This window comes from Neovison vison, chromosome 8 (genome assembly GCF_020171115.1).
Source record: "Neovison vison isolate M4711 chromosome 8, ASM_NN_V1, whole genome shotgun sequence".
NCBI classification, from domain to species: Eukaryota; Metazoa; Chordata; class Mammalia; order Carnivora; family Mustelidae; genus Neogale; species Neogale vison.
Window position 1 is genome coordinate 33,581,587 of NC_058098.1, and position 25,358 is coordinate 33,606,944.

Below are 25,358 nucleotides of genomic sequence, written 5' to 3' on the forward strand. Positions count from 1 at the left end.
TGGGAAAATAAGATGAAGTTAAACCACATAAGCCCTTTCAGCTTTAATAAAGGAACTCACCACTGATCCAAGAAAATATGACTGATACAGTAGTTATGGGTCTTTGTTCCAATTTATGCCCTTCTACACAGGGACGCAATTCTACTGGAGACCCCACATGAGAGCAGTTGTGTGGCTTAAGAAGAAAAGTGACATTATACAAGTATTTGTAAATGTTTACTTTCCTATTGTTTAGAAGCTACATTTTTACTCTTTAAAAACCTGTCTGCAAAGATAGTCACAAAAAATATATTTAAGATTACTCACCCATATCTTGCTAGAGACACTAAAAAGACCAGCCATTCCAGACATCCTAAAAGAAAAATGAATAAATGAAGAGAAGGAGAACCACTGGTGATGTATATTATGAAAAAACAAGGGAGGCCAAGGTGGCTCAGTTGGTTGTGTCCGAATCTTGATCTCAGCTCAGGTCTCAATCTCACAGCTATGAGCTCAAGCTCTGTGTTGGGCTCCATGCTGGGCATGAAAACTATTTTAAAAACAAACAAACAAAAAAATAAAATAAAACAAAACAAGAAACCCCCCAAAACCAAAAAACCTCAGGTCACAGGGATCTGCCCCTTCACTTTTTGTAATATTATCCTCTCTCCTGGATTCACTTTCATTCACATAAAGCTTAGATTCATAGTCTTCATTTCAATTCCTCTGTTATAAATATTCAACCCCTCTGGCCCTTTCTCCCTCCATTGTACATACCTGACAAAAAACCCCAACCTTGGGTAGCTGCATGTCTCTGGGGAAAACCACATGACCAGCTGATCGCTCTCCCTTTCCAGTCACAAACTCAGGGAGCACTCAATACTGTATTGTTTTAGGCTCTACCTGAGATGATAGCTCACGTCTTTTCCCTCTCTTCAGACCTTCTACACCCTCCCTGCCTTCCCATGCCTGCTCAGCTAACAAATACTCCTTGTACATCACTGCAAAATCAGAAGCCACCATGTGATCTCTCTTATCTTCCCACCACCAAATCTGAGCCTGGTGTACACCTGATCCGCCTCCTCCTGTTACGACAGAGAAAGGAGATCTGCCCTAACCACAGCCTAATTCCTCCACTTGTGCCATGGATCCCATCCCTTTGGTCTTGTTAATGACTTGGCTCTTTCTGCCATCCCTCTTCCTGCGTTAGCAATTTCTTCCTTTCTGCGGGATCATTTTCTTCTGCACGAAAACATGTTCTACCTTCTCTTTCTTTTAAAAAGTGCATCCTTGGACCTCACATGGCTCTCCAGCTTCACAAACTTCTCCAAAGAGTAGTCTGTGCTTACTGTTTCTTCTTCCTCACTACACCTTTAACAGGTACAGTGCAACAGCCTTCTGATTGTCTCACCTCATCCATTGGTGCCTTCTCCAACCTCTCCTAAGAATCATCTTCTAACTGTATGCACTGATACATCCAAGTTCCAAACCAAGGCTGCAGACCTGTATGATCCTGCTCCTGCCTGCCTCTCGTTCTTAGTGTTTACTGCTCCCCGTCCCTTTCTCTGTGCTCAATGCTACCCATCTTTCTGCTCTTCAGTACCATGAGCTCTTTCCCAGTGGGGGCCTATAGCCGTGCTATCCCCATTGTTGGAAATACTCCTCCCCACCCTCTTTACCCAGCTAGGTCATTCTCTCCTTCAGTTCTCTCTGCTGCTCCAACTCTCATCTGATAGAGGCCCATGCCTCCTGCCTTACTAAAGATTTGTCTGTTTTTAACAGTAGTTAACCAGATTAAGATTCTTTATATCCTTAGTTTTTTTTTTTCCCTTAATCTGTCTTAATTTACCTAAAGAGAGCAGAGGGACCAACTCTGTCTTGCTTATTGATGAATATCTAGCACCCAGAGCAGCATTTGGCATAAAACCAGTGCTCAAATATTTGTAAAATGAAACACCAGAGGTGAGGTGCTTTTTTTTTTTTTTTAAAGATTTTATCTATTTATCTGAAAGATAAGAAAAGCACAAGTAGGGTGAGGGGCAGAGGGAGAAGCAGACTCCCCACCCAGCAGGGAGCCCGATACAGATTTTGATCCCAGGAGCCCAGGATCATGACCTAAGCCAAGGCAGATGCTTAAATGACTGAGCCACCCAGGCACTGCTTTTAGAGTAAGCTCTAGATTTCCTGGCTATTACACAAATGCTACTGGATGATTTATTCCTTAAATATTGCAAACGCTGATTCTATTTCAACAGGGATATTCCCTATTCTTATATATACTAATATAAACAACTACAATTATGACAATTCATTCTAAATTAAAACCAACTGTTAAAAAAGTTTGTATGGTTTGGCCTTATCTACCTCACCAATAATTACACAGTTTGACATCACAGACAAAAGTTACCTCCATCTGTGTTCCACTTGGCAGCTAAAGACACCATAGGTTTTATTTTCCACATAAATACAAGAGCAATTCCTTCATAAACTATAATTCAAGAAAGAGTTAACTCTTCTATCTTATCAATAATTTAAACAGAAGAAAGAATAGCAAATGTTATTCAATATCATATTTTATAAAGAGAAAATAGTTAATATGGCTTAGTACAAAAGTTGGAGGAAAGGCTTTTGTAACCTACCTGAATCTGGATACCTAATTCCTAGCTAGTAACTACTAGCTGAAACATGTGGGTCATAAAACCAGAAACACATCATTGGCCAAACATGGTCATGTACAGTCTGGGTAATCAGAACTGAATATGAAGAAAAATATAGACTTGCAAGGCCTATGGGCTGTTTAAGTTAATATCTCCCATTTTATAAATAATACTTTGTCATAAGAAAAATAATAAGTTACGTCAAAGAAGCTGGGGATTTCCAGCCAGTCAGAGGCTCCACTGATTGCCATTTCTTCTCTAAGATATAATTTTGCAGGTCTTCATAGACTCCTGGGCCACGGTAACGGCGGAATATCCCATCCTTTGCACTATAAATTAGAAAAACAAATGGAGAATAAATTCATTAAAATAACAAGTGTTACAGATAATAAAAATTAAAACAAATATTAGTTTTACATGTGACCTTTACTTTGAATTTTCACTTGGCTCAACTGAAGAAAAAATATATAGTTAGGCATAAACATTAATCTATTACAGATTAGAAATTCCAAAACGGCAGGCATTACGTATTTTATTTTTATCACTGCACAATTTAGGACCATAAGCAAAGTTCTTGGCAGTGTCTAATCTACAAGTTACTTTTTATTATTTTTGCTATCAATTATTTCAATTTTTCTCTTACAATGGCAAAAGAGCAATTGTTATCAAGCTTTAAAAACTTGTATCCAGCTTTCCAAGTTTATGTTATTCAAGCTCCCCACCACCCCGCCTCAATTAACAAAACACCTTGTATTCTCACAGGTCCCTCAGTTTTTCTCTGACTTTCTCACCACAATCCAGCTTCCTGAGGGAAGGTCTGCACTGGCCATTTTCTCCCCATGTATTACTCATTCAGCATTCTTGTAATTGATGGTTCTGCTTCTACAACTCCATAGAAACTGCTAGTACTGGGGGTCTCCAATGGCTCATCAATGCCTTATCTATAAAGCACTTTTCTGTCATTTTTCTTGGTCTGTCATCGGCACTGTCCACTACTAAACATCTCTTCATTTCTCCTTTCCATTGGCTTTTATGACATGAGCTCCCTTGGCTTCTTATTACCCCTACCATCCCCGCTCAGTTCCTCACTACCTTGTCTTCCTTTGCAGATGTCCTAATGTTGGTCAACCCCAGGTTCTATCCTTGACCCATTTCTAGTCCTATTGTGCATGTTCTCCCTAGATACATTGCAGTGTTTGTCTACCTCAATGCTGAGGAATCCCCAATACATCTCTCCAGTCGAGATCTTTCTTCTGTACTTGAGATCCTGAAATCAAACTATTACTTAAACCTCTCCACTTGGAATTAACAGGCACTTCACTTTCTTCTCCATCCTGGCCTCTATCTTCCAAACTTCATCTTATTCTAATGGCTCCTCAATAGCTTTTATGAGTTCCACATGGCCCATTGGTAGTCATCACAGGCTCTTCCTTCCTTATTGCTAAGTAGTCACATGTCCCAGTGATCCCACCTCCTAAGTATCTTCCCTTTTCTCTTCCCCCATCACTACTTGAGCCTCACTAGCCTTATCACCCAAGATGATCCAACTGCATCCTATGGGCCAAAACCAGTTACAGTCCTCAGAAGGTATCTCATTTTCTTCCAGCTTTCTCCATGACAGCTCCTGTATCTGGAAAGGGCTTCTCCACTCTGTCTGCTTAACTCAAGTCCTGCCTTTTGTATTATCAGAGAACTCTTCTTTGACACTCCCCACCCCTCCGACTCACTGTCTGACATTAGGTAGATTTCCCCTGCTGTACTCCAGGTACCCTTCTCTTCTACCAGCTATCATTCACTGCACATCAGTGCACACTCTCTTCAAATGTTCAACTGAAGAAGCAATGGTTATGGAAAACAACTTAGAATTCCTGATACTGTTTTCGAACTTCTTCTAATGTTCTTAAGTTTCTAATCAGAAAATTATTTAAACTTACTGAAAAAATGCTGGGAGAGTAGTGACAAAGAAGCGGCCACTCAAACCTACAAGAGGCATAAATAAAAAAAAGTTACAAGTCAAATTCAGACTACCCCAAGCACCTGATTTACGTTGTAAGAACAAGCAGCCTTGAGCTTGTTTTCATGGCCACATTAAAATTGTTCCATTTATTTAATTATATTTATCTCTTTTCTTTTTACTTAAAGAAATTGTATTTATATCCATTTTTATTCACCTACCACTTTCTGGTTACTGACATATAATTTGCTTATTTTTTATGTATTGCACTAAAGTTTTCTGGTTTGTGCATTGCTTAGAATAGTATGGCGGCTGAAAGGACAGGTTGTAGAGTCATGCAATCTGGGTTAAATATTAAATTCTCCAGTTACTAGCTTTGTGGCCATAAATACATTACTTAACCTTTCTGTAAAATGCGTATATGAAAGTCTGCCTGAGTCATTCTGAAGCGAGATTAGATCAGTTACAGGTTTAAAAAGAATGAAGAGTATGAAATAATAAGATCATGTATAATCTTTTCACACTTATAAAATTTGTAATTTCTGTCAAGGAAGTCTATCTATGTTAAACAGATTTTTTTCAACTTGTCTCAGCAAACCTTTACTGAACAATAACCACATATAAAGGACTATGATAGGTACATGTGAAGATAAGGATAAATAAAACCCTTAGTCATTCATCAAATATTTACTAAGCAACTTCTTTGTTCCAGGGACTGTGACAATGGCTCAAGACATACAAAGCAAAAATGCAATTTTTGCTTTTACAGAAGTTAAGACGTGCAATCTTTGTTTTTACAGAAGTTATAGTCTAGTGGCAGAGGGGGAGAATTTAATCAAATGATCATGACCAGAAACAGAGATGGACGATATCAGGGAAAGGGGCATGCAACAAAAACCTGCATGACACCAGGAGTAAAGAACAGATCTCCGCTCTTTACTATTAACTAAATAATATTTATGTGGGCACCAAGAGTGAGTCAGTTTAGTTCTGGCAAAAAGAAGGAAAGCTAAAGGATCCTTCTGGCCCACATGAAAACATGCAGAGATAACATTTTCACATTTCTCATCATTTCTGCCTTTCCCACTTAAGAACAATCTAGACAAAATCAATCCCTAGTTAAATAAAGTGGCTCAAATTTTACATCTCTGTGATGACTTGCTGTTTGCAATATTGAAGGTATATTTTTAATAACAAGGGATGTTTGCTTATACTCATTTTATAAAGTAAATCTATACTCAGCAAAATAATTTATTGATTGATGATGATGAGTCTTCCCAAAGAAGCATTCTCTATTTTTTCTCATAGCCAAGCAATTAACTTTAAACACCTGTATGGCACCTAAAAGCAAACACAGTATTCTGAAGGCAGTAATAGCCAATACTACAAAAAGAAACATAAACTTCACATATTTATGATTGTACATTTTTTTAAAGGTTGTACTGGCAGGAACAGAAACAAAAGTGATCCGAGAAGTCAGCTGAGGATTGGAATAAGCATCTCTGTCTACAGGTCATTCTCACCTCTAACAGGCTTGGAATTCCGTTCTATCAAGGAAAAAAGGCATCTTTTGGTATAGTTCCAAATCTAAATTGCCAAGAAAGGAGTACTGGTAATCTTAAAGACTTGAAAATTATTATATGTTTTGCTAATTACAGATAGTTTCATATCCCACTTTTTTCCTAGCTACAGATTTTTATGACTGCCCTAAATCTTAAAGGACACTCACAGTGCTAGGGAATTATGCTTTATTTACAATGGACTTCAAAAATGGAAGGCACAGGGGCGCCTGGATGGTGTAGTTATTTAAGCATCTGACTCTTGGTTTTGGTTCAGGTTGTGATCTCAGGGTTGTGAGACTGAGCCCCACATCAGGCTATGCATTCAGTGTGGAGTCTGCTGGAGTTTCTCCATCTCCTTCTGCCCCTCTCCCTGCTCAAGCTCTATAAATAAATAAATAAATAAAATCTTAAAAAAATTAAAAATCCTTCATATGTTCTTGGTCAGTAAATTTAAACTATCAGTTTTCTCATTAATGGGCATCATAATTTCTATCTCACTATTTTTAGTATTAAATGATTTTATATTTATAAAGCACATAGGACACAGTATTTGACATAGAATAAGTACTAAATACAGCCTACTGAATATGTTCTTTAAGGCTCTGGCTCAAAGTTGGAATAAAGTGGGATGTAATAAAATAATTTAGTGTCAAGTGTTTTGGAAATCATACATTATTTTGGAGAACATACTTTTACAAATAAATGTACCCATGAAAAGATAAATACAGAGGAAATAAGAAAGAAAACACAGTGATATATATATATATATATATATATAGTCTCTGATAGTCTACTTTTCTGGTTCAGACTAAAAGGACGCTCATTGCCAAAACTATTAGAATAAAGGGTATGAGAACTTTATGGCTCTTGATATGAATTGCTGTGCTTTTTTCCATGAATACTGTACCAATTTATAAGACCATCAATTAAGGTTCATTTAAAATAAAGATTATTAATAAATTATAATTCTCAAAACTTATTTATGTTTATTTCTTCTAATGAAAACCCATGCAGAATACTAATAATAAGATCGCAGCATCTAATGCAGATATGAGTTCAATTTGAATGATACACTGTCACTAAGGATATCTTCAGGATAATCAACAACAAAACCAAGAATAACCAAAGTAGCCCTTAGACTATGACACACCACTAAGTCCTTTGAAGATCTGACACCCTAGGAAATTCACCTCAAATAAATGTCATTTCTGAGAGGCTAACAAAGGTTAGAAAGCTTTGGGTTTCATGTCACTGCTCCAAAAAATGTGTTCTAACCTTTAATACTGATGCTGCTATCAAAGGAGCCTCTCATTACCTGAAAAGTTAAAACATTACCAACTTGGAACAAAGAAGCACCATCTGAGGTTGTGGGCTTTAAGGTCAAGGTCTAAAAAAAGGCAAGCATGGATCTCAGCAAAGGATTACAACAGAGGGCAGCAGCTCATGTCAAGGTTGGCATAATGATTCACTGCAAGAAACCTCACCAAGTGTAGAAGAAACAAGTACATACTTAAACTTCAACTGAAAGAGATGAAGTTTGACCACAAGGTCTCCCAACATTTCTGCATATCTTTTTTACTTTAAGGGAAACTTCTACTTTAAAATGAGGACTGCAACATAAAAAGGGCATTAATCCAAAATGCAGGGCAAAATTTAATTTAAATTTAATTTAATTTAATCAAGCTTATCTTAAACATGTAAAGCAAAAGAAAGAAAAGAATTAAAAGATAAGAGAAAGAAAAATTTACCAGGGAACTATATTTTGATATATAAAAACACAACAGAAATGATTTAAGTTCAATACTTAAAAAATGGGGATAGCTGCTAGCTTTTGTTCTACCATTATTAGCTGTGTTGCTTTGGGCATGTTACTTAACCCCTCTGAGCCTCAGTTTTCTGAGTAATATAAACAGTTCTTCCTAGCGTTGTTATGAAACTAAAATGTATGTAAGTCCCTAACACAACTACAGGCTGAAGTAAATGCTTAATTAAATATAAGTTATTATCACCAAAAAAGTAGCAGAAGGAAAGCAGTGAAAAAAAGTAGAACTAGCCTTAGCTTTTGAGACTGAAAAAAAAGTTGTCAGGCTAATTTTTACAATTATAAAATTAAAATATGAACACTAACTGAACCACAGTAAATAAACTAAGTTGGATTTTGCAACTAATTAGTGGTTTAAACACAATGTTTATTCCTGGCTATGGTAGGAATCTGGTTTACCTCTGGTCCAGTGAACTAGCCATCACCCATGTGTGCTCTAGGAGCAGCTGCTGTTTTCCTGTCCTTGACAGCTAAGCTCATCTGCATGGAACAGAAGGTTCAAATACATGCTCATTACATTTAATTTCTCAAAAAATACACAACTGATATATCACCTGGTCGATGCAATAAGCAGGCAACACCATGTAATCTAACTTAAGGACTTTCCTTTCCTTGACGTCTACATCTCAGCTGTAAAATACAAAGTGTAATCCCTAATCTTTATAATTCTGAAAATTTATTTTCTGTTCAAAATACCTAAAAAAATCTCTTGTGAGATACGCCAATGGGAGAGTTACAAGCATAACTAAAGACTACGCAGAAACACTTCAAAAACTCTTGCTTTCACTTCTTTTTAAAGTTTACTTGCAGGGAAAAGACATGAAATTATGCCTTTCTAGCACTCATGGCAAGGCAGTCCTAATGAAAGAATATAGTAATGGAGATCCATAACCAAACTGAAATCTGTATACAGAAATATCCAGGAAAGTGCTCAATTTGAGGAAAAGTAGTATCATTTCAGTTATTTCCCACTGCTCATTCAGGATGCTAGATTTTGTAAAAAGTGAATACCCAAAGAGCTTTCAAGAATAGGGACAAGCTGCCCCAAAGACTTGCCAGTGAGTTAATACATATAAGACGCCCTCTCTTCATTTGGCTTCCAGGACCCAGACCCCTCCACCTCCTTCCTACCTCACCAGCCTCTCTTCTTCTGCTGCTGGAACTACATCTCTCCTTCAAAATGTTAGAGTGCCCCAGTTTTCAATCCTCAAAACAATTCTCAATTCCTTCCTCCCCTCCTTTCGAATACCATCTACAAGGATGATCTTCAAATGTACATCACTAGCTCTGGGGTTAAGTAACATGCCCAAAGTAACTAGCTAGTAACTAGTAACTAGTAACTAGTAACATGCCCTAAGTAAATAGCTAATAACGGTAGTACAAAAGCTAGCAGCTATCCCCACTTTTTAAGTATTAAACTTAAATCATTTCTATTGTGTTTTTGCATATCAAAATATAGTTCCCTGGTACATTTTTCTTTCTCTTATCTTTCAATTTTTTTCTTTTCTGGACTTTGTTTCTTCACTATTCCTAAAAAATACTGGACCAAAGATTTTTTCCTCCTTCTTTGATAAAAGTTTCAAATATATATAGTTTACATTTGCATAAATAGCATGAGTTAATGATAAATTCATTTTTAAAATATTTTATTATAATAAATTCCTTTCTACATTATCAAAAAAAGCACTCAATCCATTAACAATGGAAAAAATAGCCGTAAATCTACATTTTAGATGGAAAGCCTGTATTCAGTTAGCCTTTAGATCTATGAATCCATCACAAAGCTAATTGTTTAATTCTTTTCATTCAAATCATGCTGTGAGTTCACTGCAGGTATACCAAATGACTGAAACGTGAATAGGCCAGCTGCATTTCTAAGAAACTCATCATAAAATGTGCTTGGTGGTTACTAATTACCAAGGCTTACACCTGATTTTGTTGGACTTAACTACTAAAAGACAAAAACAACTTTACAGCAAAAATATAATTGCAATGACTTGACATCCAAATAGAATAACTCATTCTAACAGCTCAAACCACGAACTAATAAGTATAATTGTCTATCTCTAAACAGCAGATGGGCAGAAGTGGCTTTGATTCAAATGATTAGAAAGGCAGAGGCTTGAGGACTAATGGCTTTAACAGAAATCTCTCTCCAAGGGTTTGTCAACACATCCAATTTAACAGACACCATCTATTTTATTGTCCAAGTAATTGGTAATGCATTACTTTGTGTGTTTTTGCACTCACGGTTATTACAGAAAAGTAATAGCTACACCTCCAATGCCTTCTTTTTCCCTTGTATAGGGATACACGAGATAGAAATTGAATGTAGACAAGAAAAAATAACTAATAAAGTTTCAAAAAATCCAAGTTGAAATTTGAATCATAAAAGCCCAACTTTTCTTCTCATTTTGTATGTAATACACAGTTATTTTTGCAAAGATTTTATTTATTTGTCAGAGAAAGAGAGCATGCACAAGCAGGGAGAGCAGCAAGCAGACGGAGAAGCAGGCTCCCCACTGAGCAGAGTCTGATACAGCACTCAATCCCAGGACCCTGGGATCATGACCTGAGCGGAAGGCAGACACTTAACTGACCACCCAGGTGTCCCTACACAGTTATTTTTAAATTACAAATAGAAATTGCATCTTTTCTGAATTTAAAAATTTTTATTTCCCTTTCCTTTTGAAAAATTGTATCATTAAGAGCTAATAAATGTAGATGGAACAACAGAATTAGAAATTCGCCATTCTGGAATCCATTATGAAATATTTGATTCAGATAAGATCAAAATGGATTTAAATCTCCAAAGTATCACCCCAAAGGTTATTCCCTAATCACAAATAGGGTATTTTCTTTATAATACAGAAGTTTATCCCCATCACCTTAACATTAAGGTGTTAATGTTAAGCATTAATGGTGATAATGTGTGTTCTGAGAGAATACAATTTAAGCCACAGGATCACCTATAAAGTACTCTTGCCATTAATTTTTAACCCAAATCATGCTTTTGACCAAAATTCAAGCTTGAACAAAATAGAATAAATTAAATGTTACCATAAAGAAACATGTAGGCAAATCCCTGGTCTGTTCTCTTCAGAGTGTCAACGTCATAATGCCATGAAAAAAAGGAGGGGGGCTATCTTCTAGATTGAGGGAAACTGAAAAGATGTAACTGGGGCACCTGGGTGGCTCAGTCCTTAAGTGTCTATTTTCAGCTCAGGTCATGATGCCAGGGTCCTGGGATCAAGCCCTGTGTTGGGCTCCGCACTCAACGGGAAGCCTGCTTCTCCCTCTCCCACTCTCCCTGCTTGTGTTCCCTCTCTCACTGTGTCTCTCTGTGTCAAATAAATAAAAATTTTAAAGATTAATTAATTAATTAATTGAAAAGATGTAACTACTTAATTTAGTTGGTGAACCTTGGTTAGATCCCGGTTCGAAAAACTATAAAAAAAAAATGGGAAATATGGAGAAAGATTTTAATATGTTGAAGTATTGATGGTAAAGTATCATGGGGTCTATAATTAATTTTCAAATGATTCAGTAAATTAATAATAACAATATAAATATATATCATATATATGTACATATGTATATACACACACACACATATATATGTAAACACAAACATACATAGACAGATCCAGATATGTCAAAATGCTACCTGTTGACTCTAGCTGGTCAGTTCATGGGTACTCAGTATCCTACTCTTTCAACTCTCCTACACACTTGAAAAAACTCAATTAAAAAGTAACAAACTTTTGCATTTAATGTTCAACATGTACAGTACCTGGTTCTTGAGTGACATCTACTTTTCCTACACTGATCTGAAGTATTTCACCGTTCTTTGCAAATGTCTCCCATTCTGAATCAGTCTGCTGGCAGGATGGACACCAAGGAGCATAACTGTAAAAGAAAAATTGTTAGTCAATACAAACATGAAAAAAATCTATAAAGCAAAGTAGAGAAATAGAGCATTTAAATTTAAAAAATAAATTCTTAACTAAAGGGAAGAACAAAAGCAAGCTTTTCTGAAGTTGCTTAATACAGAAACAAACAGAAGAATACTCCCCCCACAACAGAACGAATATCAGTTCCCTGGTGATATAACAACAAAAGTTTAAGAAGATTTTTATGAATTATTGTAATACATAAAATATTTTACTTCAATGTTATTCTTTTTAATTTTTTAATTAAACATATAATGTATTTTTATCCCCAGGGGTACAGGTCTGTGAATCACCAGGTTTACACATTTCACAGCACTCATCATGGCACACACCCTCCCCCAATGTTCATATCCCCACCACATCCCCCATCCCCCCAGCAACCCTCAGTCTGTTTTTTGAGATTGAGTTTTTTATGGTTTGTCTCCCTCCCAATCCCATCTTCTTCCATTTTTTCTTTTCCTACCCCCCAAACCCCTCACATTGCATCTTCACTTCCTCATATCAGGGAGGTCATATGATGGTTGTCTTTCTCCGATTGACTTATTTCGCTAAGCATAATACCCTCTAGTTCCATCCACATTGTCACAAATGGCAAGATTTCATTTCTTTTGAGGGCTGCACAGTATTCCATTGTGTATATATACCATACCTTCTTTATCCATTCATCTGTTGATGGACATCTAGGTTCTTTCCATAGTTTGGCTATTGTAGACATTGCCGCTATAAACATTCGGGTGCACGTTTGTATCATTAGGATATATACCCAATAGTGCAATCACTGGGTCATATGGTAGCTCTATTTTCAGTTTTTTGAGGAACCTCCACACTCTTTTCCAGAGTGGTTGCACCAGCATGCATTCCCACCAATAGTGTAAGAGGGTTCCCCTCTCTCCACATCCTCGCCAGCATCTGTCATTTCTTGACTTGTTAATTTTAGCCATTCTGACTGGTGTGAGGTGGTATCTCATTGTGGTTTTGATTTGTATTTCCCTGATGCCGAGTGATGTGGAGCATTTTTCATGTGTCTGTTGGCCATCTGGATGTCTTCTTTGCAGCAATGTCTGTTCATGTCCTCTGCCCTTCAATGTTATTCTTACAATGGACCCAAATTTTACTACTTTCCAGACAGCTTTTGATGGAGGATGAAACCGCTTTGAGTATGCACTAAAGGAGGCCAATTTTCACAAGGATGTCTTCAAACTAGCCAAACCAGTTTCAGATTCATTGAAGTGAGATCTGATGGGTAGAGACCTGAAGATGTATTGCTAATGGGTCCCCCAAAATGCATGTCATTTCCAAAGATATGTGGCAGTTCTGAACCATTCAGAGAAAGTAGAAGCTACAGGCTAAGCCTGCTCCACAGACTCTTTCTTAAATAGAAGGGTTAGAAATAAACACTTGGCTGGGGCACCTGGATGGCTCAGTTGGTTAAGTGTCTGCCTTGGGCTGGGGTCATGATCCTAGGGTCCTGGGAAAAGCCCTACATCAGTCTCCTGGCTCAGTGAGCCTACTTCTCCCTGTTTGTGTGCTCTCTCTCTCTTTCTCTCTCTCTCTGGCAGATAAATACATAAAATCTTTAAAAATAAATAAATAAGTGCTTGGGTCTTCAACCAGAACTCTACTGTTTTAGATTATTTTTTCATTCAATAAACATGATCTAAGGACCATGTTAAAAACTGAGGTTACCCCTGTGAACAAGACAGATGTGGTGCCTCCTTCCTCTTTGTGGAGTCATCCATAGATGAAAAGAGGTAAGCACAGGGATAATGACAATCAAAGAGGCAGATACCACAACTGAGAACGCGGAACAGATGCTATGGAACACTCAGAAGCTGGGTGAACTCAGAAGAGCCCACAGAGAAAGAAGCATCTGTGCTAAGATCTAAAGTAAGAGTAATAGCCAGAGAGGGGTCAAGGAATGTTCTAACCCAAGCAGAGAGAACAGGAAGTGTGAAGACATATTGACAGGACAGGATGAAAACATCATTCACAGCCTTTAAAAAATGTTGTATAAGGAGTCAGGACTTTATTCCAAGCTCCATGACTGACGCCCTAAAAAAAGTTAAGACTCATGATCAGATTTACATTTTTGGAAAAGTCATCTGGCAGCTCTGTGGATAATGGATCAGGGACGGATAAGACGGAAGCAAACTGGAAGGCTGTGCTTCCTCCTGGTAATATGCTAATGGCCTCTCTTTGCCTCCCATGATGCTAGAAAACATCATAAATGGGCCATAAAGCTCTAATGTGTTCCAGGATGTCATATGCAGATGTTAAAATAGGAATTGAGAGAAAACTGCTGTTTAGAAAAGATAGTGGATCACACAGTGTGTCTTAAAAAAGAGTCCTAACCTCCCATATTCACGCATATGATCTTATTCTGAATAAGGGTATTTACACATATAATTAAAGTAAATATCTTGATGTGCTATTCCTGGATTTAGAGTAGGTTCTTCTAAAAGAAAGAAGAGCAAAGTGTGACACAGAAGCACAGGAGGAAGGCCATGTGGAGATGCAGTCTGAGATGGGTGGTTTGTAGCTAGAGGCCAAGGAATGCCAAGGACTGCTGGCAGCCACAGAAGCTAAGAGAGGCTTGGAACAGAAGCTCTCCCAGAGCCTCCAGAGGGAGCCAACCTTGCTAACATGGTGATTTTGGAATTTTGGTCTCCAGAATTGTGAGAGGATAAATTTCCACTGTTAAAAGCTACTAAGTTAGTGGTAATTTGCAGTAGTCCAAGGAAACTTCCACAGAAAGGAAAGTATCATTTGAAATTAGAAGGAATTGGGATCAAATATGCCTCACGGAGACTTAAAAAGCTGGTAGAGCTACGCTTAATATAAAATATTGTGAACAAACAATAACATACACTAGAAATCCATGTCAAAATACTAACATAGGAAAGAATTAAAAGGAAAATTAACATTTACAGAATGTGACAAAAATACATGAATACAAATGGAGAGACATTCCGTTTTGCTTAACAATACCCAGAAGAATAAAAGCAGTAAATAAAATTAATTAATCAATGCTCACAAAATAGAACAGGATACTCCAGGAAAAAATATCCCCAAACATTTTGAATAATATTTCGGGATGCCTTCAACTAGACATGGAATTTTAAAGATCTGCTTAAATCTGTTTAGATTATATTTTTTTAAAAATCCTCAACTCAAGTCAAAATGCCAAGGGAATAAATGCAATAGGTTCTTTTAAAAGAATCACTGAATAATTTGATATCACTGAATAATTTATCTACAATTGGTGAATTTTATAGTACATAAATTATGCCACCCAGGGATAGAGGGCAAGAGACATGGATGAACCAATATTGGCAATATGTTGATACAACTACTGAATCTGGATGATGGATGATGGGGGTTCATTGCACTACTCTTATTTTTGTTTATGTATGAGATTTTCCTAATAAATAGTTTTTATTGTTTTACTGAGGTATAACTATGGTATAACTGACTTATAACATTATATAAGTTTTAGGTACAACATAATGATCAAATATATTTCTTAAAAATTTGATTAAATGGAAAGATCCAACAAGTTCTGGATGGGCAGCCTCAACATTGTGAAAATTTTGATTTCCCCCCAATTTATTTTCCATTTTTTTCCATTCCTGAATTATTTTTACAAAATGTGGCATCTATCATTTCCATATTAAGAGAAGGAAGGGGTGGGGGGAAAAGAGGCAGGAAACAATGTCTGCCAAAAGAATAAAACAAACACACACAGGGAAAAAATGCCTTAGGAAAGGAAATAAAGGGGGAAAAAACATTAAATGATCAAATTCTATAAGATTTAGGCTCAAAGGTGCTATCAGGTCATCATTCACGAACCCTTTCACCTTGACCTGAACAGAAGCGTGGATGGAGGTGCTATGCAACACTCAAGGCAATGATGCATACGAACCAACTTTCCTGAAAAACAACAACAAACCCATCTCTGAAATGGGGCAATACTTTGCTCCTTCACATTATGAAAGGGAAAAGGGGGGGTGTTAAAAGTCAACATGATGGGAGGTTGCATTTATTTCAAGACAAGTATTGAGATTGGGCACAGCCCAGGAGAGAAAGGACTACCCAAAGCAAGGCATGCATTTTTCTCTCCAGCCAGGCTCCAGAAGCTGCCAGTCTTTAGCACAATTGCTCATCCTAAGGACTGTTCATCCATCTCTAGAAGGGTCTAGTATAGCCAATTCCAAGATAATTATAAAAAGTCATTAATCTTCTCATTACAGCTCACTGTGTAATCCCTGAAACCCCAGAAATATGGACCAGGAACCATCTGCTGACATCTTTGACCACGGCTGATTTTAAACATTTCCAGGGCAAAGTATATACCTGGTACATAAATATTTGCTGAATAAATGAACAAACTTCAAAGAAAATAACTGTCTTTGAGAAAAATCATTTTTTACATATTTAAAAAAAAGTATCTGTAAGGCAGATGATACTGGGGCAAGCAGTTGGTAAACTTTAGGGATAAAGAGAACATTTTATTATTTAGTACTTCAATGGGCATTTCAGCGTATTAAATAAGAGTTCTGCCAAAGGACTCAACAAGACCAACCACAAGTATCCATGTGACTTTGGTCAGGTTAGTAATCACTCCATGCCTCAGCTTCCTCAACTGCAAAATGGGACAGTAACAGCAGCTACCTTAGAAGGTTACTGGGAGATTAGATGATTTATATAAAGCAGGCACATAGTAAGAACAATCACTAATACCAATTACATTTGTAATATGCTGCTTGGTTTCCAAGATACTTTGATGATGCATTAGAGCTCATCTGAACCTTACAATGTCACTGTCAAACAGACAAGGCGGGTATAAAGGACCTTGCTTAAGGTCACCTAAGACCACACAGAACAAGAACCCAGATGGAGGTAGTTATATGATAAAACCTCCAAGGAAAATAAGATCCAGTATTGACAGAGAGAGAAAGAGAGGGGTGGGGGAGGGAAAGGGAGAAAGAGAGAACCAGACAGAAGGAAGAAATTTACCAAAAATAAGGAAGAAATCTTGCAGTACAATTAAATGAACTCTAGATTATTTTTATTTTGTTTCCCTAGGCCTGTGCCTTTGCATTTAACTCAGGGACATATTGACTTCATCAGTAATTATTAAATCATGCAAATTTCATCTTTTATTTTTTAAAATCCCAGTCCCTAATCTCTAGACAGGCTATTATAAAAATTGGGATTTGGGTGACATTTTTATATCCCAAGATATAAAAATGCCATTGAGGTCACTTTAGATATTCCAATTTTTATGTAGCTGCTACCCACTGGAGACTATGAATGTCATTATTTCTGAGATTTAATCAGAGCTATTTGTTTTGGAGTGCACCAACATCATTCACTGACTTAGTGTGTTCTTTTGGTGGTAGAAATAAGTCAGTTCTGAGTCTCTGGTGTGGGAATTGGTCCACTGTTGTTTCAGCTTTTTAAATGATTAGTATTCTTTTGGACTTAAAGAACTGCGTTTTAGACAGTAATTCAGAACCTACTAAAAGAAAATACCTCAGGGGCCAAAGCAATACAAACAAAGGAAACTCATGACTTTCATGTACTCATGCACACTCTATCTCTCTCTGTGTATGTATGTAGATATAAATGTAATTTTTATCTATGTATCCATGACAAAAATCAGCAGAAAGGACTGCATATGGTCTTCATTTATATTATTTAAAACTAGTTCATAACATCAGTCTTCTAGGAACTATAAAGGAGTTGACCTGCCATAACTTTGTCTTTTACATTCAAATTCATCCTTTTTTCATTTAAGAGCCTCTGAGAGGAATTAGAACCTTTATAGTCATGGAAACTATACAATAGTATCTTTTCTATTTAAACTTTTCTTAGGCGGCAGTGGTATGTAGTTAGTAAGCTTCATAAAGACATTGAAATACATTCCAGATAGCTAAAACAGTGTTACATTACATCAACTTGGATATCAGTCCAATGTTTTTAACCACTTCTGGGAAACAGAATTCAAAATCATGTTTTTTCATCCATGTTCACATTTATGTATATATTACACTGAGTTTCTGCTATATGCAAGGTGGTTGAAAGCCTTTGATTACTTTGGTTGCATAAACCAACTGAACTTGGTGTGAGATTCTATTAAGTGTACAAGAAAGGAGTTACTTAAAAACATATCCTAGAAATAACATTTTACTAAAAATACATTTTTATTCCCCAATAATGGGCAATTTTTCTTCTTCTGTCTTGGCTCAAATTTCACACACTCTCTTCAGGAGAGAGTACACGTTCTCTTTTCTTATCGTAGCAGAACAGAGATGGACAATGACTGATACGGTAGGTTTTTCAATTAGAACTGACTTTGACCAAAGTGCTCAAAAGAATCTGTGACAATGAAGATGAAAGAAGTACACCAGGTTCATCTTTCTCTGACTTAATATATGAAACTAAATCAAAATGTCAACTGATGATCTACATCAAGTGTTACTCCTTTCTCTAGAAAATATGGACAAGCTTAATGATCCAAGAGTTGGAAGGCTTATGTTTGATTCTATTTCTTTACAAGATCATTTCTAGGACATTTTGTCATCACATATAGAGGAAAAATAAAACTTGATAATTCTACAAAAACCATGATACCTGCTAGAGGAATTAGAATTCACTACCTTCTCTAGAATGAAGACTCCAAGAAGACAGTGATTGATGCCTCATACTTAGCTAGAGTAATACTTGGCTGATCCTGGGCCACAGTAAATATTTATTACACTAACGAACAAAAGGTAGATGATAATGACTATCCTTAGTTCCTATGAAAATATAGATAGATAAAGTTTTCCTTCAGTGTTGTGCTTGAGGAAGCTCTTTATTAAAGGAACAACTAGTCTATTATTCATTCATTCACTTAGTCCAAGTATTTATTGAAAACTTAGTACTTCTTATGAAGGCTCTGGAGATAAATAGAAAGAAGAAAGACTTTCGTCCTCTACTGAAAAGCTGATTGTCTAGAAGAGAAATTAGACAAAAACCTAGTGTGGAAGCATATAAATTAATTTAAAATTATAAGTTGTGATAAAGGCCATGCTAGATACAAAGAAGATAAACTGAGAATTCTCCCAGGTGGTTGGTATGCACAGAAGACGGGCACCTGTTTGAGTGATGAAGAGTGTCAAGAATGAGAATATAGCAATGATGCTCTTTATTTAGAGATTCTACAGAGGATAAAATTATGGGTGGGCCTCTGAATCCCACAGGGAAAAGGCTATCTTTCAGGTGGCTCATGGTGATGGCTAGCTGACAGTCTAAGCATGAATCACCCAGGCTCCCTCACTACCCAGCTACTCTAGACTTGCATCAAGAACTGCAAAGCTCAGGCCTGCATTCTAGTTCTGGCCTTGCCAACAACTTACTACTGGCCTTGGCCAAAGTTTTAACCTTTTTGAGTTTTAATCTCCTCTAGTAAATGAGAATGAGAATAAGAATTCTGCACCTGACTGCTGGGATGATCAAATAAGAGAGCATTGATGAGGGCTGCCTGGGTGGCTCAGTGGGTTAAAGCCTCTGCCTTCAGCTCAGATCACGATTCCAGGGTCCTGGGACTGAGCCCCACATCGGGGCTCTCTGCTCAGCAGGGAGCCTGCTTCCCTTCCTCTCTCTCTGCCTGCCTCTCTGTCTACCTGTGATCTCAGTCTGTCAAATAAATGAATAAAATCTTAAAAGAGAGAGAGAGAAAGCACTGATGAACAAGAGGACATGTAATGTGAGCAATGGAACAGTTTACTGTGACTGAGATGATGAGGATCATGGAGGTGATGTGGATAACCCTTTGTGGAAACAATCTGAAATCAAATACTTATATATTCACTTATGAGCTTTTTTTTTTTTTGCTTTCTTTTTCTTTTCTTTTCTTTCTTTCTTTTTTTTTTTTTTTTTTTTTTTGCATGTTTTTAAATACACATAACAGTAGCCAGGGCAGTGGTTTTCAATCAGAGACATTTGGAAATATGCATAGGGGATGGAGATTGCTAATTTTTTTTTTTTTTGGTGAATCCTAGAACGTAATGGGCAGGGGCAGCAATGGGCAGGCCACCCCCATACATCAAACAACTGTCGAACCCAAGATGCCAGTGGGGCCCTGATGAGAACCACTGCTGAATGCTTGACAGAGAAAAAGCATTCAGTAAACATATGCTAAATAAATGAATGCTGTATCTGCTACTTATTTCCTTGAGAGCTCAGAAGACTGACAGTCCCTTGAAATCAAAGAATGTAGCTCATTTTCATCTTCCCAGATCCCTAACTCTAAACCTGAAACATAACAAGCATTTAATGACTACCTCTTAAACATTCAATCAGCACATCAAGATAATCTACTAAACTGCAAAATATGATAATTATTCGACAGGGACAAGCTAAGGTGATGATGTTGAAGATGTTCTCTTCCGAAATAAGGATTTTTGAGGGAAATTACTAAAACCTAGAGGTCCTAGGGAAATAAATGAGACTTCCCTCCATCACTGTGACTGTTTCCAAGTTTAAACATGATTGTCCAAAGAAAAAAGTAAAAAAAGTAGTGTTTTATAAAGAGCCATACACTTTACAGAGGTAACCCCTGTACTTTGACTCTGGATACCAGATTAATCAGCTCAAAATAAAGCTGCTTGGATAGCTTCTTTTTTCCCTTGGGGTGGGGGGCACCACTAGAAAAGTATATAGAATGTATACTATTGTTTGTCAAAAGAACACAAGTAGTATTCTCAAGGACTGATCCAATGGGAACCAAAAAAGTTTAAAATAGCAAAAGGTTACAAAGTAACTGAGTGAAGGATAATATGAAACAATGGAAATAAAGAAAACATCAGAAGATATTTTACAGATTATATAACCTTTCCTAACCCTGAGAAAGGGCAAACTTTTCATCAGAGGTTAAGATGAGAAAAGCACAGCAAGGCAATTTTAGAGACATGGCAGAAATAGGGATAAAATTATAAAACAATGTATAAAAGCAAACAAGACAAGAAACACATGAATATACAATAAGCAGTAAAGAAAAGGTAAATAGTAATGGAATAATTTTTCAGGTTTTAAAAACAAAGATTTCAGAACTGAAATGGTGAGTTACTACAAATATATTTTTACCTGATATTTCTCCTTAACAGAGCAGTACTTTTTTAAAACTGAAAATTTAGGGGCATCAGGGTGCCTCAGTTGGCTGAACGACTGACTCTCGGTTTGGACTTAGGTCATGATCTCAGGTCCCCACTCTGAGAGTTTGCTCGAATATTCTCTCCCTCTGCCCCTGACCCCCCATGTACACACTCTCTCCCTCTCTATCGCTAAAATAAATAAATCTTTTTTTAAAAACTGAAAATTCAATTGCAAGTTATCAAAAAAACTGTTTTAAAGATGAAGAAGATACAAATTAGGTTTTACAAGAGAAGCAGAAAATGCTGCTAGGTTCTTAAAAATAAGTTAAATTATCAATCCCAATATAACTAGGAATTGTACTATAGGAGCTTTGTATGAAATGGGATATAAAAGAAAAAATTCCCAGAAGTTGCATATAAGCAAATGAACAAATAAAGAACTATCATTCAAAGTAATGTCAAAATTTTAATACTACCAGAATGCCTCCTAACTTGCTTCTGTAGGAAAGTTAAATGCATCAGCTGTGGACCTCTAACAATCTCTGTTTATTATGATCACTCTCTGTTCACTTGAAAGAGGGATTGACATGGTAGCTAACATTAACACATTTGGCTTTTTTCTGTTATATACATCAGGGAGAAAAAATCTGACAAATTATTGGCTATTTGAGTGAATTCTTAGAAATACAGGCCTATCATGGTAGAGAATATAATGAATTTTATGTTTTTTAGGTGTTAGATTTTTGTCAAAGGGAGGAGACGGAGTAGTACAAATTACAAACAGATAAGAGCCACAATATTTCTTCAGGACTTAGGTTCTGGTAGATAGAAAAATTTGGATATAATGGTTTAAGTATTTTTTTTTTCCTTTACAGCCTCCTTTCATATTGAACTATTCTGAAGTGCACTTGATGAAAAGGGAACTTCCACTAAAATGATCTCAAGGGCAGCTTACTTCCGGGTTACAAGTTTCATCTTGTATCACAGCCCACACGTATTCTATGCAATGGACACATGGCAAGTTTACAGCAATTTGTTACCATGTCTGGGCCTGTACATTTATGAAGAATACAATCTGAACAGTCAACATGGCCAAACACGGGAAGTGTTGGTTGTTGCTATTTATGAGCGTAATGTGGCTTACACTCTCCTTTAGTTTGCTTAGTTCTTTTACTTACAGAAAAAAAGAAAAAAATCATAGCTATTCCAAAAAGGAGCTCTAAAGGAGTTGAGGCCTTCAGCTTTGACCTTCATCATGCACATACACGAAGTCAGATTTATTCAGAAAATTGACATCTAGAAAGCTCCATTGTGTAAGCACCTACAAAGAACTTCCTGTAGTACTAGCTGACAAGATGCAGTCGAAAATTGTTACAATTATTACAAACAGGACAGTGTTGAATAAAGCTCCACTTACTTAGAAGTTTCCCCCTTAAATGGAAAATGACCTCATCTTTATCCAAAGTGGTTAAATAGCTTAATAAGTCTTTCAAGACTACAGATCTCTTTAATCATTTCATTTTTTCATTATGATATCAAAGGCATTTTACACAGAGGCTTAAAATATCCCCTTCTTTGTGATCAAAAGGTATATGCATGTTTGAAGGGTCATGGTATTGTGTTTTCTGAACAATGTAATCTGCTAAGGGAGTTGCAACTTTTGGTCCTGATCTCACAGTGAGGTTTTCACTCCACGGGCATCTGTTTGCAATCTAAATTGAAAGAATCAAGATTTGGCCTTGGACAAATAAAGGAAAGATCCAATTCTGTGTGTCTGTGTCCTCAAGGTAAGGTAAATCAGCAAACAGTAGTGATCAAGTATGTATATTACCTGAAACTACAATCTATAGAGATTAAGTTCTCAGTGATCATTTCTCCAGAGGTTCTTCATTTTTGCCCGGCAAGCCCACCATGATGGTCTCTGAAGCCTGTTCAGACATCTGCCCTTTGTCTACCTCAACGCTTTTTCCCCAAATGATCAATTAGTTCCTAGAAGTTAATTTTAAGCTACATGCCTGTTCCTAACTCAAAACTGTATTTTTCCCGTCTCCTTCAAGCAAAGGCACTGCATACAATTACGTTCTATTGTTCAAAAAGGGCAGCCTAGGAAGATCCTTTTATTACACTAGCACAATTAAGATATCTACCCAGGAATCTCTACGTCTGAAAATGATAACCATTATCAACATTTATTTGAAATCTTGTTCTAAAATCTTCAAAAACACTCCCATCTTCCTGTTTTATTTTCCACACTGACATCCTGGGGTCTTCAAAATGAAAACCAAACTACTTCGCACACACCGGTCTGCCCTCCGCCGTGCTGGAATTATTCATTCAACAAATACCTTGCCTAGCCCATGCTACCTATTTATACTATATGTAAATGTCATTGAATGGCAGCCCTTTCTCTATGTACCCGCCTATATCAAAAGGACGCGAGTTTTTCACAGGTTTTGCCCACTTACCCCCCTCCCCGTGGTAAGCTTGCCCACCCCATCCCTCAAACTCTTTCCCTCCCAAAGCTGGTGGCTAATAGGGCGGGGTGGGGTGAAGAGGGAGGCGATGCTCGGCACCCGCAGCTGTCACCGCGAAGGGCCCGGCGCGCATGCGCAGCGTGAGCAGCCCGGCCCCGGCGCCGCAGGTCGCCCGGCGAACAGTGGTCGAGCCCAGCGGGCAGTGCAGGATGCACAGACACCCTCACGGCAATGGGAGGGCGGCGCCCACGAGGGCAGTGTGGCGTGCGGGGCGGGCGGGCACACTCACAATTTCAGCATCCACTCGCCCTCCATCACCAGCGTCCAGTTGGAGGCGGTCATGGGCCGCACCCAGCTCCGCTCCTCCGGTAGCGCGGCCTGCTCGGGGCCGCCCTCCGCCGCCGCCGCGACTCGGGCCACCAGGAGCGCCGTCAGCAGCGGACCCCAGCGCCCGCCCGCCATGTTGGGGCGCGGAGGGACGGTCCTCGGCAGGGGGCGTGGGGAAAGGAAGCGGCGGGCCCGGGGCCTCGCTAGCCCGCCAGCCCCGGCCTTTCCAGGTAGTCGGAGGTGGTGCCGGGCCGCCCCGCCTCCGCCCGGCCGCACCGACAGTCCCAGCTTCGGAGGCGGGCCGCCAGCGCCGCCTCTTATCCGCCCGGGCCCGCCGAGGCCACGCCCCCTCCCGCCTCGCCTTGCCGTTGCCCGGGGTGTCGGTTGCGTGGGCAACGGCCGCTCTTTCTTTCTGACGCCCTTCCCCCCTCCTCCCCCCGAAAATAAACAGATGACCCAATGTTGCTTAAGTTGGAACGGGCACCGCGTGTGCCCAGGCTCCAGTACGGGGGTTGGCGTGCGTGGGGGATTTCTAAAGAGAAACACGGCCGCTAATTTAAAAATTCATCCCCTATTCCATGGTAGTGGAAGTAATAAGGGACTGCAAAGTAAAGCTATGTGTAATGAGAAAACAGAAAGATGCTTGGCCATCTCTTGCTACAACGAAGAGGAAAATTTAAATACTCTCTGCCCCTGAATATAATAAGTATCACTGCCTAATTGGAGATAATCGTGAAACAAGACTCTGTCATATTTGTAAATAATTTTAATTTTATAAAAACTTGTAAGATGTGAGTGCTAACATAAAACGAGTCAGGGAATAAAAGAATAATGGCAGTTACAATTAAATGGCTCTCTCCCTTCTCTTGGCTTACAGTTCCCTCGATCTAAAATGAGAGTAGCGTAAATGATTTCCATATCTCTCTCCAGATACGCATTAGATGTATCTGTACCTTGAGAACAACACATCCTGAGTTTGTATGGCTGAAATACAATTAGGAGTGTGCTTTATAAAAATTTGTGAGATGTGCAAAGCATAAAACTAGATAATATGGTCAACACATGATGAAAAAGTGTGATTTCTGTCCTGGGCTTAAAACAAAGACCGTTATAAAACTAACAGTATTGCTGTTTACATGAGATTAATCTTTAATCCTGTAGGAGAGAAAGATTAATTTTGCCTCCAGAGGAGATCTTACTTGAGTTAGGTGTTAATTAGCAGTAGCTCAATGTTATCTGGAGCCAGCCCTTATAAAAATATAAGACTCACATTTACAAATCATTGTAAATATGGAAAATGTCCTTGTAATAAGTGTTAGTAAGAATCACTGGTATTGCATATAAATCAATCCTATAAAACCAATAGAAAACATTTTATTTTGCTTATAAAAAGAAATACAGGGATTCTATCATTCTTTTTGGTGCAGCTTTTGTATATGATTTGGGATTGGTAGAAAAAATTCTTTAAAACAGATTCTGTATTAAGAAAT

At 37.9% G+C, this 25,358-nt stretch overlaps 1 protein-coding gene across 1 annotated transcript in view; it reads right to left on the reverse strand.

Annotated features, from left to right (window-relative positions):
• TMX4 (thioredoxin related transmembrane protein 4) overlaps positions 1 to 24,102 on the reverse strand; it is a 42,991-nt gene extending 18,889 nt beyond the window's left edge. The window contains exons 1-5 of the mRNA XM_044263432.1: positions 23,831 to 24,102; positions 11,768 to 11,883; positions 4,571 to 4,616; positions 2,837 to 2,965; positions 307 to 352 (exon numbers count right to left, since the gene is read on the reverse strand). Coding sequence (XP_044119367.1) covers positions 307 to 352; positions 2,837 to 2,965; positions 4,571 to 4,616; positions 11,768 to 11,883; positions 23,831 to 24,003 — 510 coding nt within the window. The 5' untranslated portion in view covers positions 24,004 to 24,102. The remainder of the gene's footprint in view (positions 1 to 306; positions 353 to 2,836; positions 2,966 to 4,570; positions 4,617 to 11,767; positions 11,884 to 23,830) is intronic.
• Positions 24,103 to 25,358: the final 1,256 nt, after the last annotated feature.